The sequence below is a fragment of the Oncorhynchus keta genome, chromosome 9 (assembly GCF_023373465.1).
Source record: "Oncorhynchus keta strain PuntledgeMale-10-30-2019 chromosome 9, Oket_V2, whole genome shotgun sequence".
Classification (NCBI taxonomy): domain Eukaryota; kingdom Metazoa; phylum Chordata; class Actinopteri; order Salmoniformes; family Salmonidae; genus Oncorhynchus; species Oncorhynchus keta.
Window position 1 is genome coordinate 43,222,078 of NC_068429.1, and position 15,422 is coordinate 43,237,499.

The window sequence follows — 15,422 nt, forward strand, 5'->3', positions numbered from 1 at the left end:
CCTCATGCTAGGCTTTGAGCCGGTTTCAGATGTCACACTACAGCTTTCTCTCTCTCTCTCTCTCTCTCTCTCTCTCTCTCTCTCTCTCTCTCTCTCTCTCTCTCTCTCTCTCTCTCATTCTCTCGCTTTCTTGCTCTCAATGACAACGAGGCAGACAGTATTGTCTGGAAAGAGAAATCTGATGAGAGCCAAGGTCTTTCGCTCAAAGATATCTCAGTCTCAACAGCTCTCATGTCTCTGCGAATGGCCTGTGACGGAGTGAATAGTTAAAGGGGGAAAGACAAGACAGTGTCCTTGTGCATTGTGTCTCTGAGACAGTGACCTCCGCTGCTAATGTGTTGTCTCACTGTGCAAGGGAAAGAGCTGTGTTGGTCCTTGGAGGATGTGTTTGCTTTGTTCCCAGGAAATACCATAGACTCCGCCTGCGTGTAACAAGACGTATGTTGACACCTGCTATCTGTACAGTCTCGCTCACCTAGTTCACAGGCAACTGAGCACATTTACATTTACATTTAAGTCATTTAGCAGACGCTCTTATCCAGAGCGAGCACTACAGTGCCTCGTTCTTGCTAGGCTTTTTGTATCACAATTGCTCTGATAGAGGGTATCTTCGCAGCCATAACAGTCCCACGATTGAGCTCACATCAGACCTGGGTTCAAATAGTAATTGTGTACTTTCGAATGATTTAGCTGTGTTTTGTGAGCTTGCCCTGTGCTCCCCAGGCAGACTCAATCAAGCTCTTTCAAAGTAACACTATTTGAAACCCGGTCTGCTACAGTTCAGGATGGAGCTCACATGATGCCAAACATATCTACTGTGCAAACCACGGTCTGTCCTCTTGTCACCTTATAAACAGCTCTCTGTTGTCAATCGCCATGGTTACGTAACACTTCATCGGACTCTGGATCAGGCACTGTAATCGAGCACGGATCTCCTAGAGGGAAAGATAACAGCATCCAAACTCCAATCTCTCCCTGTTCCTTTTTTTCTGTTGAATTGGTCTGAATGGTTATTGATTTGTGTGATGTCAATGTCTGTTTCCAACAGCAGGCACCGGGTGGATCATTTGCTGCTGCTGCTGCTTCTGCCCTGACTAAATCAAAGTCGTCCTTCCCTTACCCAAAGACGATTTGTGTGCATAATCATGGGGGCAAGCTCTGTATCCAAGTCAGTTAAATCACATCATCAGAGTAGAGCGACAGAGCAGGTTGAAATCAAGTTCAATTCCTTATGCTCTATGTTAGTGAGCTGCACCAGACAACGAGACACGATTATCATGTCGAACACGCTTCCACCGCTAACTGTCCGTCACTCCGGTTTGAGATGGACAGAGACACACCGAGCTGTTTGAAGAGTGGGGGGAATCGATAGACATGAATAAATGAGTGTCCGTGAGGGAGCGAGGAGAGGAGAGGAGAAGAGATGCACCCGAAGACAAGACACGGCGGAGAAGAGAAGAGAGAGGAAGAGGAGAGCGTTTTGAGCCCAGGGTGATAGCTGAGCGCCTGTGAACCACAGATGTCCTCAGAGCATAAACACCAGCCCAACAGCTAGCGGCGCACAGTAAATGCTAATGCACCATTCCTACATCTCCACAGAGGGACCAGCTCCTCATGGAGACGGACAAAGCACTGCGTCCTTTCAACAACAACAACAAAAAAACTTCATCACAGGGTAGTGTAGGATTTCATATGGATGATGCAACATTTTGGCTTTTCAGGAAACTGGAAGCTGATGTTGATGTTTATCCACGTAAAGTACATTTAAATCTGCCTCTCATTATGCTCTTGTCTTTCTCACACACACACACACACACACAGAAACACACACACACACTTAAAAACCACTTCAGCCCTGCTTAATGGGGCCTTGCCTGAGGCCTGCGTCTGCACACGTCTACATTTTTAATGACCAGTGCTGATGATGTTTCTTCAAAACATTTTACTGAATCCTAACTCTCCAGGGTCCTCCAAAACACTAGAGGCCCCGGTTGTCAGACAAATGGGCGGTGAGTGCTCTCCCTCAGACATACATATGCACACACACTCACATGCACACACACAAACACACACGCACACACACGCGCACACAGACAGGAAGTGAGACTCCTCAGGGTGTTAACAGTAGACAGAGAGTTGAAGATTTCCTCTCCATGGAGGCAGAAGACGGGACAGGGCAGACAGACAGACAGACAGGAGCTCCTTCCTGTGCTTGTTTGACATGGCAGTACTGAGGATGGCTGGAAAATGGATAGAAGGATGTAGAGGGAGAGGGAGAGAGAGAGGGGGGGGGGGTTCCCAGACCAGCACCAGACGGACATACCAAACCAGGATCACAAAAGGAAATATCCAGAGTGTGTTTTGGCCTGAGGCTTGGTGCTGCTTGAATCACAGTGAAAACACTCCAACAACAGCCTGAATCCTAAACTAATCCCACTCCTACCCACTGCTAAAGTGATTTGAATTAAATCATGTTTGCCTTCTTTTAATTACTCTGGCCCACATACATATTTAATGTTTTTTTTAATATAATGTGTGGTTTAAAAGGTATTTATCAAATGCGGGAACAAACTCCCACGGGGCTTTGCAAACAATGTTTTAATGTCCTAAGAATTTCTGGAGACTTAAAAGATTTTGTGCACCTTCAATAAACAACAGCTGGCTGGGAATTCTAGTGGCAACATTTACAAGCATACATTCTGCACTAGTATGAGTTTTAGTATTTGTATGTGGTAGGCATGCATGTGTGCATTTTTGCGTTTGTGGGTGTATCTGTGGGTGTCTGTGTTTCTGTCTGTCTGTATTTGTCTGCCAGTCTGTCTGTCCGTATGCCTGGGCACACCAACCAACATGGGGGGTTCTGTTCTGGCCCCACCAGCCAAAACATGGGTGTTTTTGTTCTGGCCACACACCCACCTATTGGCTGGTATCGGTTTTGATCACACCAGCCAAAACGTGGGTGTATCTGTGTGTGTCTACGCAGGATTAAGCTCATGTACACTGGTCCTAAATCTGTTCTCTTTCTGACAGCAGACATAAATCGGTCTCCATACAGATTCATCTGAAATCAAGTACACAGTTGATCTATTCCAGAGCCCCCAGGAAGGAGAGAAGGAGCCCTTCCCTCTGGTTCAGTTTGGCTAGATGCTGATAGAGAGACGATAAGAGACGGGGAGAAGGACTCCGCACTGGGAATAGCCTACAGGCTATAGTGTCAGGCTGAACTACAGATGCCGTATCTTGATTTGACCCAGTTTCTCACAGCAGGAAAATAATGTGAATTATTATGTGGATTATAATGAATGTTAATTTTTGTTGTTGTAGGGGGTTGATACATTTTTCATTAGGGCACATTCATTATGACAAACTGTCGGACCCAAGTAAGACTAGCTGTCGCCATTGGCGTCGGCTAATGGGTATCCCAATAAATCGAATCCAGTCTCATATTTTTAAGTGGAAATTTGAGACTTTGGAAGCATTTTTAAACCTTCAATACACTACAAGTTTGCATTTCCATTTTGATCAAATTAAGATACGGCATCTATACTACAACTGTCACGTCGCCTCCCGCCATTTAACTACCTTGGAGTAACGTCTAACCCTGCAGTGCAAAGCTAGAGATCAGGCTGCAACCATTGTCATCTTATAGCCACCATTCAGACCTATCACACAGTGCTATATAGCGGACCATAATAAAAGGCTCATTACTCAAGTTTCAATATTATATTTGAATAATAACTCAATGATAAAAAAAATGAAAAACGGATTATGTTCCTCATGGTCTTTGGTCTGCTGGTGGGCTACAGTTGAATGTATGGGTTGTCCCTGGAAATATTATCCGGTTATCTTCTGCTACCAGACCTGTGAATAAAAATACACCACAGTACATCATCATTTATGTCACAGATGAGTAATTATGTTCTATTTTTAACTGGAAAGTTGAATTTCTGATCCATTTTGGGCATGAATATGTGATCATGTGAGAGAGTTCATTAATAATGTATTAACAACTTTATAGTGTTCACATCTCAAACAGTTAATTGCAATGTTTTCTTGCTATTTCCCCCTAGTGCAAGGCCCAAGGTTAGGAATGGATGTATAATTTATCCCGATGGATCCTGCTGTGTATGTGTGTGTGTGTGTGTGTGTGTGTGTGTGTGCGTGCGTGCGTCTTTGAACTCCCATAGCAGTCCCCTCTCTGTCTGTCTTGTGACGGCCCTGAATTTTTCTGAACCGTCTCAGTGCAGCTCCTTCCAATAGGGCGCTTTCCCTTTAATTCCCAATTAAATAGCCAGCATCAGCTGCACGAAAGTGGGGTTGTGATGGAGACGTGCATGAGGATGTGTTCAACCCTCAGTTCGAAGCTTCTCTATTCCGTTTGTTTTGTTGCCGTTAAACGTGTGTTTTGTAGCCTAAGAGAGTTTACCCAGGATCGGATCCACTCTTCGCGTCCCTGCACTACCTCTCCGTTCTTCGTGGCCTTTCTCCGCTGGAGATCTATTGGCGGATTGGATTGTCTGACTGACCGACTGACTACCACCTTTTTGTATACGGTATTTCATTTGTTTGGATGTGATGTATACTGTGATTTGTGTAGTTAGTGGTAGTTGAGGACTTAATTAAGAGTTGATCCGCTTTAAGGTTCTGTGGTAAAGTAATTGTTATATTGATTGTATGTTTAATACTGGGTTTACGCTACACGGAATGAACGGACAAACATCGCGTGACAAAAGTCACTTGAGTTCACTGAACTCCTTTACCGGGCTAGACTCTTTTTAGGCCCGAGGTACAGGACATTTCTGGAGGAACCAGAACTCATTGATATTATTATATGTGTGTGTGTAATCATTGTTGTTGCTAATACAACCCACGCAACAGAATATAGTTGTTTTTGAAGTTATTTTCAATGTTTTAAGGGTTTATGAAAAGTTTATTTCCATCCTGACTTTTACATACGTCCTTTGTATTGGTGTAGACTTGACGGACCAGATGGGACTCATTCCCACCCAAACTAAAAGGAGAAACCAATGTTTTCTCTGGTAGGCACAACCTACCTGGCACCCCTATAAATAATAACCTCAAGTCAAAACCGTTACATAAAAAATGGCACCCCAGATGGGACAGCTCAACATTGAGAACTAACCAAAGCAAATATTTTGTGTGGAATTAAAACAATGGATTCACCCCAAGATAATGTGCTCATCCATGTCATACCTGTCAATGGGAATACACAGGGCCATTCTGACCATCAAGCTGACAATACAAATCATAATGTGAATGGAGATAATGGAGTTGATTTGGGCCAGAGCCCTGGGAATCTGAATGCTCGGCCTGAGCCACAGGCCACAGGAGGTCTAACCAGTTACTCACTTATTGACATGGATCTGTGTGGAAGTACTGAGCTAGTCCTCCCTCTGACACCCAACCTTCCTCCATTGTCTGGTTTATCTCCAGAGGTTGTAGTCTTACAACTTCAAGGTGACATCCTTGATATTCGTCGGACTCAACAACATCTCCAAACTCTTATCCACCATAAATTCAAATGTCTGAGGGAAGAGCAACAACAGAGTGCCATGGAATTCAGAAACTCACTGAGCACTCTAACCCACACGCTGACAGAGCTCAGTGAGAGTGGAAGATGGGAAATGACTGGTGCCATGGACAGGCAGTTTGACTACCAACGAAACCAACTCACTGCCACTCTCCAATGGCGCCTGCAACATCACCACACTGAGGTCCTCAAGGACGTTAATTCTGTTTTTCTCCCATGGTTAACACTGTAGACCACTTGCAGACAGAGCTCTCTAATTGTGTTAAAATGTTGGATGACGTGTCTGTGGACATGGCCTCCATTAGGCACAACTCCTTACACAGAGTTTCCCTGGTGTCCACTTCAGTTCAGACCACTGAGGGCCAAGCTGGCACCTCTGAACAACCAAGCACCAGACTCATAAGATGGGCTCTACGGTTGCAAGAGTTCACATTTGCAGTGGAATACAGGAAAGGAAAATACAACACTGTTCCAGATGCCTTGTCCAGAGCTCCTACTTGTGATAACGGTGGCCCTGATCTTACATGTGCTACTGTCCTGTCAAGCAGTCGAGACTCGCCCAAAAACGGACTTTCCCATCTCTGATGAGGCAATATGGAAAGCTCAACAGGATGATCCAGAAGTACAGGCTTTGTACCAGACTATCCTGGAAGATGGAGAAAAGATGGTCAATCCTACCACAAAGCTGACCATCATTGAAGATAAAGTCTACCGAGTCGTACAACTACCTCACAGAACACTCTACCAAATGTACATACCGGACACTCTACGCCTACAACTGCTTCAACATTTCCATGAAGACCCATTAGCTGGTCATTTGGGCAGGTTCAAAACCTACAAGCGGTTGCAAGCGTTACTCTACTGGCCACATCTGAGCATGGATGTGAAGTCACACATCCGAAATTGTCAGGTTTGTCAAATGTACAAACCAGAAGGTAGAAAGCCTGCTGGCAAGTTGCAGCAAACGGTGGTTACCCGACCTTGGGAAATGTTAGGAGTGGATTTGATGGGTCCATTTCCTAGAAGCTCAATCAGAATGTGTACATACTTGTTTTTGTTGATTACTATTCAAAGTGGGTGGAACTCTTTTCCCTCGTCAGGCCACAGCAAGGACCGTCTCTAACATCCTTACGAAAGAGATCCTGACTCGCTGGGGAGTGCCTGATTACATCCTGTCTGATCGAGGTTCCCAATTTGTCTCTGATCTCTTTGAGGAGACCTGCCAAAGATGGAACCTGAGGCAGAAGTTGACCACGGCCTATCACCCACAGACCAATCTCACTGAGAGAGTAAATCGAACCTTGAAGACAATGATTGCTTCCTATGTAGGGACCCAGCACAAACACTGGGACAAGCACCTTCATGAGTTTCGATTTGCCCTGAATTCTGCTGTGCAAGAGTCCACTGGAGTCACACCTGCAGAGCTGAACCTAAGTCGTCCTCTCCGAGGACCCTTGGATATGGTGCTACAGCCCCAGCAGCTTACTCCAGACGCTGCTTGCTATGACCAGGTAGGCCATCTCCATGACTTGAGAGCTCTTGTCTCAAAGAACATGATCCAGGCTCGACTCAAGCAGAAGAGAAATTATGATAAGAACAGACGAGACATGCAGTTCCAGCTTCGTGATCGGGTGTGGCTTCGCTCTCATCCTTACTCGAAAGCTGAACAATTCTTCTCGGCCAAGCTCGCTCTAAATGGCAAGGACCCTATAGGATTGTGGAGCAGATGGGCCCTTTGAACTACCGAGTGGTGAAAGAGGACACAGGTGAAGATATGCGCATCGTCCATGTCTCACGCCTTAAGGCCTGTTACCCCTCGGCTGAGGAATGGAGGCGATTGAGCGCCGCAAGGTCCTGGATATCTTTGAAGAGGATAGTGAGGATACTTTTCTCGGATTCCCAGACCCAGAAGTCTCGCACCTTAAGGCCTGTGACTCCTCAGCTGAGGAGCGTGAGCTCCAAAAAGTAATGAATCTTTTTGTAGAGGAAAGTGATGAGGAGACCTTTCTCGGTTTCCCCGACCAAGATGTGCCTTCCAGGGCAATGGTCGGCTTTTTCCAGGGAGGGGTGTGTGACGGCCCTGAATTTTTCTGAACCGTCTCAGTGCAGCTCCTTCCAATAGGGCGCTTTCCCTTTATTTCCCAATTAAATAGCCAGCATCAGCTGCGCGAAGGGGGGGTTGTGATGGAGACGTGCATGAGGATGTGTTCAACCCTCAGTTCCGAAGCTTCTCTATTCCGTTTGTTTTGTTGCCGTTAAACGTGTGTTTTGTAGCCTAAGAGAGTTTACCCAGGATCGGATCCACTCTTCGCGTCCCTGCACTACCTCTCCGTTCTTCGTGGCCTTTCTCCGCTGGAGATCTATTGGCGGATTGGATTGTCTGACTGACCGACTGACTACCACCTTTTTGTATACGGTATTTCATTTGTTTGGATGTGATGTATACTGTGATTTGTGTAGTTAGTGGTAGTTGAGGACTTAATTAAGAGTTGATCCGCTTTAAGGTTCTGTGGTAAAGTAATTGTTATATTGATTGTATGTTTAATACTGGGTTTACGCTACACGGAATGAACGGACAAACATCGCGTGACAAAAGTCACTTGAGTTCACTGAACTCCTTTACCGGGCTAGACTCTTTTTAGGCCCGAGGTACAGGACATTTCTGGAGGAACCAGAACTCATTGATATTATTATATGTGTGTGTGTAATCATTGTTGTTGCTAATACAACCCACGCAACAGAATATAGTTGTTTTTGAAGTTATTTTCAATGTTTTAAGGGTTTATGAAAAGTTTATTTCCATCCTGACTTTTACATACGTCCTTTGTATTGGTGTAGACTTGACGGACCAGATGGGACTCATTCCCACCCAAACTAAAAGGAGAAACCAATGTTTTCTCTGGTAGGCACAACCTACCTGGCACCCCTATAAATAATAACCTCAAGTCAAAACCGTTACTGTCTGTCTGTCTGTCTGTCTGTCTGTCTGGCTGGCTGGCTGGCTGGCTGGCTGTCTGTCTGTCTCTCTGTCTCTCTGTCTCTGTAAGGTAGCAGGCTTGTATTTGAGTTGAGCCCACAACGTGCCACTCTATCCACAAGGGCCTAATCCCACACTGATAACGGCACATCAATCAGTGGTTGTTTACCGTGGGTGGATGATAATAATGCCTAAAGGAGGCGGTGATGTCACAAAACACATTTGTCACGTTGACAGAGTAAATAGCACATTAACTACGTAGGGCATACACTGTAGGTGCCATTTGGGACCCAGCCATCATGTAGCCACTTTACAGACCTGATCTTATTAGTTCTGCTGTTGTCAAAGGGGAAATTAGGTTTGCTACAGCATACAGGGGGGTTTTGTGTGTGTGTGTGTGTGTGTGTGTGTGTGTGTGTGTGTGTGTGTGTGTGTGTGTGTGTGTGTGTGTGTGTGTTGCGCGCGCGCGCGCACAGAGGGCAAGAGGGTATGTGTATGTGTTGTAGTTTAATGGTACAGTACAAAGACAGAGCTGTGTATATTGTATGCAGTGTCTGTATTCAGACTCAGTTGGGCCCTCTGCGCTCATAAGACCCATTAGACACGGATGAATTAAGCCTGTCCCACTCCCTCTACTAAATTAACTTTAAACCCAAGATGCTAATTCATTTTTGGTCCATTTCTTTTGCCACACTGTCTCCCTCTGTCTAGTATCCGTTGGGTTCTGTCTCTGAATCAACTCCGATTTCCATCTCCAATTCTGTCAAATTCTCTCCTCCCCTCTCCCCTCTCTCTCTCTCTCTCTCTCTCTCTCTGCTCCAACCTCCAACCTCAACCTGTCTGCATGTGAGTTTCTTTCGGAGAGGTTGGGTTAAAGCAGAAGACCCATTTCTGTTGGACATTTGTGTATAAAGTACAATAAAGTATTCTTCTTCTCGCTCTGCAGGGAGATCAACTTTAAGAACTTCTCCCTGCTCCAGCTGAATGAGGAGTTCTCCAGGGGACGTGGCCTGGATGTGGGCGCCAGGGCGTGGAAGGGAGGAAACGTCCTCCTCTTCTTCTGTGACGTCGACATCTACTTTACCGCTGACTTCCTGAACACCTGCCGTCTCAATGCTCAACCTGGTACTACAGTACACAAAACAAATCCACATCAGTGCTATGTTCGGCGTGGGCCGCTGTGCCTTTTGGTTTTCTAACAAAGCTGAGATTTGAATGAAATAACTGTTGAGATGTTGTTTTGTTATTAACCATTGGTAATTAATACTTTGGAAACCTTAGATTTATTTGGTTACATTTTCATGTATTTATTTCCTCCTCAGGTAAGAAGGTCTTCTATCCTGTTCTGTTCAGCCAGTATAACCCAACCCTGATCTACGGTAATCATGACCACATCCCGCCAGTTGAACAGCAGCTGGTAAGAAACCTGCTTTCGCAGATGTCCTCAGAAATATGTGCAACAGCACATTTTCTTACCTTAAAGATTTGCCTGTTCTTTTTTTGTTGTTGTTGCTATTTTTAATAGGTGATTAAAAAGGACACAGGATTATGGAGAGACTTTGGCTTCGGAATGACGTGCCAGTACCGATCAGATTTCATCAACATAGGTAAATATCATGTTACCGTGCTCATCGCTGTTAAATTGTCATATCCAAACCATCTGCGATATTATTATGGACTCAGGCATATTGGCTCTCAGGACAGGTTTTGCCTCAATGCATTTTTCCACCTCAGTCGAGGCCATTCGATGAAGTCACAGGCTATAAACTATGCTGTAAATAAGGGTCGTTTCTGGACAGTGTCTGCGTCCCAAATGGCACCCTATTCCGTATATGGTGCACGACTTTTGACCAGGGCTCGTAGGGCACACGTGTCTAGGCCAGAAATACACACACACACACAGAGATAGACAGAGATTTTACTGTTTTGTCACTGTAATTTCATTTGCCACTGGCAGAACATTTAATATTACTGTGGAGGGAGACAGAGGTACAGCATATGTCTGACCTTAAACTCTCAGGAGAGAGACACATCGCACTACAGCGTGACCCTATAATACATCAAATACTCCTTGCAACTCTAGGGCGAGTGATTTGAGATTTAGATGTGATGTGATGCGAATGGTGATGAATAATGAATTTATCTGTGATGAGATTTTCACCCAAAGTAGAGAGAGATGAAGGGAGGTAGAGAGAGAGAGAGAGAGAGAGAGAGAGAGAGAGAGAGAGAGAGAGAGAGAGAGAGAGAGAGAGAGAGAGAGAGAGAGAGAGAGAGAGAGAGAGAGAGAGAGAGAGAGAGAGAGAGAGAGAGAGAGAGAGAGAGAGAGAGAGAGAGAGAGAGAGAGAGAGAGAGAGAGAGAGAGAGAGAGAGAGAGAGAGAGAGAGAGAGAGAGAGAGAGAGAGAGAGAGAGAGAGAGAGAGAGAGAGAGAGAGAGAGAGAGAGAGAGAGAGAGAGAGAGAGAGAGAGAGAGAGAGAGAGAGAGAGAGAGAGAGAGAGAGAGAGAGAGAGACGAAAATAAACAATGTGCTTCTCACAGTGAGGTGAAGAGAAAAGACGGGGGTGACTTCAGACAGAGGTGATGTTTTTAGGCCCTGGTGTACACACAAATACACAATTTCCCAGCTTCCTGGTTCGGTTCATTGTTTAGCCCCTCAGCACTGAGCAGTCTGCAGTCATCTTAAAAAGAGAGAAAGAGAGAGAGGTGGGGGGAGAAAAACCGCACTCGTGCATCAATAAGCAAAACATGATTACCCGTGTCACCTAGGGGATGAAGAGGATGTAGTCCAGTTGGTTGGAAAGAACTGACGTCAGCGTCTTACTTCCTCTGAAAGTCACGTTGGGGCATGTCCTGAGGTTCTATCGCAATATTTCGTCACTCCACTGCTGTCATATCATCAGACTCCATGCATTATGCATGTAGAAAAAACTGGTAGAACATAATACACTGCATGTACAAAACATTAAGAACACCTGCTCTTTCCATGACTTAGACCCGCCAAGTGAATCCAGGTGAAGGCTGCGATCCCTGATGGAAGTCACTCGTTGAAGTCACATCAGCGTAGATGAAGTGGAGGAGACAGTTTAAAGAAGGGTTTTTAAAGCCTTGAGACGCCGGAGACATGGATTGTGTGTGTGTGCCATTCGGATGATGAATGGGCAAGACAAGAGTTTGAAGTTCCTTTGAATGAAGTATGGTAGTAGGTGCCGGGCGCAACGGTTTGTTCAGAACTGCAATGCAGCTGGGTTTTTCCACGCTCAACCGTTTCCCATGTGTATCAAGAAAGGTCCACCACCCAAAGGACATCCAGCCAACTTTCCAAAAGTGTTGGAGTCAACATGGTCTAGCATCCCTGTAAATGCTTGCAACACCTTGTAGGGTCCACGCCCCGACGAATTAAGGCTTTTTTTGGGGGGGGGGCTCAGTGTTCTAGATTCAGAGTGTTTAATGCTCACATGTACAGGGTTGTAGGCGTGATTGCAGGGTACAGTGAAATTCTTAGGCTAATGAAAACGGTAATAGGAAAACAAGAACAGAAATAGCCCTAATATAGTAATAACAACTGTAGATACATTTCCGTTGTGGTGGAAGCAGAGTAAAGACTGTTGGGGGGGTGTGGGAGAATGATCATTGAGTGAAATAAACAACAAAAAATAAGTTACAATATACATATTTACAACTGCAACAGTGATGAATGTCGTTGGGGATGGGGGCAGAGTAAAGTCCGTTGGAGCGGGCGGAATGTCAATAGGGGGAGTAGAATGGAGGGGGCAGCAGGAGAAAGGATGTCCACGGGGAAGTAGCAGGGGGAGGGGGGAGCAGGTAGCTGACTAGTGGTGGCTATTCAGCAGCTTGATTAAAGTGAGTTTATGAGTTCATGTTGTCCCTCCTTCCAGGTGGTTTTGACGTGGACATCAAAGGTTGGGGTGGTGAGGATGTTCACCTTTACAGGAAGTACCTGCACAGCAACCTGCTGGTGGTCCGGTCCCCATCGCGGGGCCTCTTCCACCTGTGGCACGAGAAGCGCTGTGCTGACGAGCTGCCCCCGGAGCAGTACAGGATGTGCATGCAGTCCAAGGCCATGAACGAAGCCTCACACGGCCAGCTGGGCATGCTCTTCTTCCGACACGAGATCGAGGCACACTTGCGTAAGCAGAAACCCCAGCGGTCCATTGCCAAAAAGACATGAGGGGAATCACACAGGAATCTAGACTACGGGAGGAGGGCAATGACAGTATGACAGTCAGAGACAGTGAGGGGGGGGGGGGCAACAACAAAACAGAGATCTTCTGTTATGAACAGTGATGACATAACAGTACTGACTCACTATAGAGGAAAAACACTCCAATATATCCTCCCTTTTGTTGTGCCAAAAAGGGCATAACAAAATACACCTAAGACACCTGCCGTTACTTGAAGAAGTGCAAGCACTGTGAAGACGACAGTTAAAATGGCCAGCAGAAATACTTGTATTGACTGCTCCTCTGTGTTTTGGTCTAAAATCATGTGCCTCATGTTGACTGACTGACAGCTGTGGCATTGCTGGTTTCTTGAAGGAGGCTGGAGGAAGACTGGAACAAGATTTCCCTGTGTCTTACTAGAGCCACCTTGTGGACAGGAGGAAAACAGCATGACAGTGAAGGGAATGTGGACACTGAAGCTAATACACTCAGACAGATGGTCAATCAATAAATGAAAACAGGTGTTAGTGATGCTTATTTAGCGAGCCAATGACAACAACAAAGGAGGGACACAGACACTGTTAGACATTCATTATTTCTCAAGCTCCACAGAATCATTATGGTGCTCTTTTTCACGAGTTTTATTAATCCTGCCTGCATGTGCATTTATGTGGTTTTTCATCATCAGGAAACAAAACAGTGCAGTTTTGTCTTGTTTGAAGGGTCAAAATAAATATCGTATATTTTTTTACACTGGGCAGTATTTTGGTTCGCAGTTTGAGAATGAAGCTACAGTACATGTATGACGAAGATTATATGGCCCTGAGAGAAAATATGGATACATCCTTTGTTTTGAGTATGGGCTAACATTGTGCAAATAATATATTTTAGAATAGATGTATTACACTTCTGTTCCATAATTAAGTTATCCAGCGATAAAATGACAGAATGAATTTCACACAACTTTTGTTGGAAAAAGAAAAAGCCTTGCTCCAAAAATGCTTATTTAATATTAACAATTGTTAGCTACATCACTCATTTGCCTATTCTTTCTTAGAAGCTGAAATGGCGGTGGCTTGACACAAGTCTACATGAGCCAAATTAAGTTTAGTGGTAGTATAATGCTTCCGTGTCTACAGAGCACTATAAGACCAGGACAAGGAAGGGTAGGAAAAGGCCTGTATGAAAGTGCAAATACAATCTGAAATGGAATGTTAACATGGAAAGAGGGTCTGATATTTGAACATGGCAAATTGTTTTGACGTTAATCCTGATGGATTTCTACTGAGAGTATTTATTCGGAGATGTATAGCCTATAGATAAATACATTCTCACAGGCTTGACATTCACAGCGAGTGACAATGATTTTATGCCTTTATTTAACGAGCTCACTTATTCATCTTAAAATAAATATTGAGAGATTTGATTTAATTCCCAGGTCTTTCGTTTTCAAGAAAGCACTTGGGTTGCTTCGCATGGAAGAATTTGTATGAACCTAAATTTGTGTCGGAAGACCAAAACCTGTAAAAAGAGTCAGGAGGATGCACCTTTTAAATTGTTTTACGTTTTATTGTTTCGTGAAAGGATACGTCTATCTGTTAATAATAAATATAACTTTTCTGATGAAGCTCTTGATTAATTCTCAATTCACGCCCATTTTTTTGTCTTAATTGTTCTGTTTGAAGTGTCTACAGTTGAAATAAATGATGCTTGATGCTTGATGCTTCTTCACAGATTTGATTGGACTCCAGTATGTAAAAACTGCAGTAGTCTGTAATCTACTCTAATGTAACTCTACGCTATGCTTTATTCTCTACTCACCTGTGGTGCAGCCTGCGAAATGTCTATAAAAAAAGACTCAGTGGTATTGTGTAGTGATGTACACAAGATGGTAGTCTCATCATCACATTGTGTTCAGTAGTACACCTCTAGATGGAAGCATTGCATCCCAGTCGAGGAACCAAAGTGCCAAAAACCTATTAACAGATACTGTATGTTGGCTATGAAATAGATCAAATGTTGTGGAGAGGGGTGTCTGAATTATGGGGTGAGCCAGGGATCGTTAATCTCCCCTGAAAGAGACATGAGCTCATCTAAAGGCAACAAAAGTCCAATTTGGGGGGGGGTCTCTAAATATTGATAATTTGACCAGAACGCATGCGGACAGCAAAATGCATCAATCTCACCGGAGAATGCATCCTATAGAGTGAAACAGCTCTCCTCCATAGCTCATGTATCTGATGGGGTCTGTCCAAAAAAAAAGTATGAAATGTTACTACACATGCTGAGCCAGAGGGGCGCTGTTTCGCTCTCTCATACTGTATGCTTTCTCCGCTGAGATAGATTCAGCCACTTGCGAATTGAAGGAAAATTATGAAACATTATTTAAAATTGTTTTATTTATTATTATTGTTCACATTGTTGGGGAAAGCGTGGCTTCCCTTGACACATATAAATACACACCGCTGTAGTAGGCCTAATGAAAATCGCTGAATGTCATTACACTTTTGTAACAGATGTCTCTTTCAATTCATCAGTTGGTGCGTGCACAGTGCACCGTTTGGATATTGGAATTATTTTGGAGTAGCCTACTTTTTGAAGTGATTTGTTTGACAATCAGCCTAATACATTTTTTTTTACCATTAAATGACTTCTTTCCTATTAGGCCCATGAATAATTTATAGTGTCATGAAAAATATTATCCCCCGTTCTGAT

At 44.4% G+C, this 15,422-nt stretch overlaps 1 protein-coding gene and 1 long non-coding RNA gene across 4 annotated transcripts in view; both read left to right on the forward strand.

Moving 5' to 3' along the window:
* Window positions 1-14,342, forward strand: part of LOC118387888 (chondroitin sulfate N-acetylgalactosaminyltransferase 1-like) — a 46,415-nt gene extending 32,073 nt beyond the window's left edge. For 2 of the 3 annotated variants that reach the window (XM_035776704.2, XM_035776703.2), the window contains exons 6-9: window positions 9,475-9,653; window positions 9,851-9,945; window positions 10,054-10,135; window positions 12,423-14,342. In XM_035776704.2, coding sequence (XP_035632597.1) covers window positions 9,475-9,653; window positions 9,851-9,945; window positions 10,054-10,135; window positions 12,423-12,715 — 649 coding nt within the window. In that variant the 3' untranslated portion in view covers window positions 12,716-14,342. Of the gene's footprint in view, window positions 1-1,048; window positions 2,264-9,474; window positions 9,654-9,850; window positions 9,946-10,053; window positions 10,136-12,422 lie in introns of those variants that run through there. The other variant, XM_035776705.2, reaches the window with a different exon arrangement.
* Window positions 4,197-8,983, forward strand: LOC127931861 (uncharacterized). The gene is made up of 2 exons (XR_008143352.1): window positions 4,197-4,311; window positions 7,725-8,983. It is a non-coding gene; the product is annotated as an uncharacterized LOC127931861 (long non-coding RNA).
* Window positions 14,343-15,422: the final 1,080 nt, after the last annotated feature.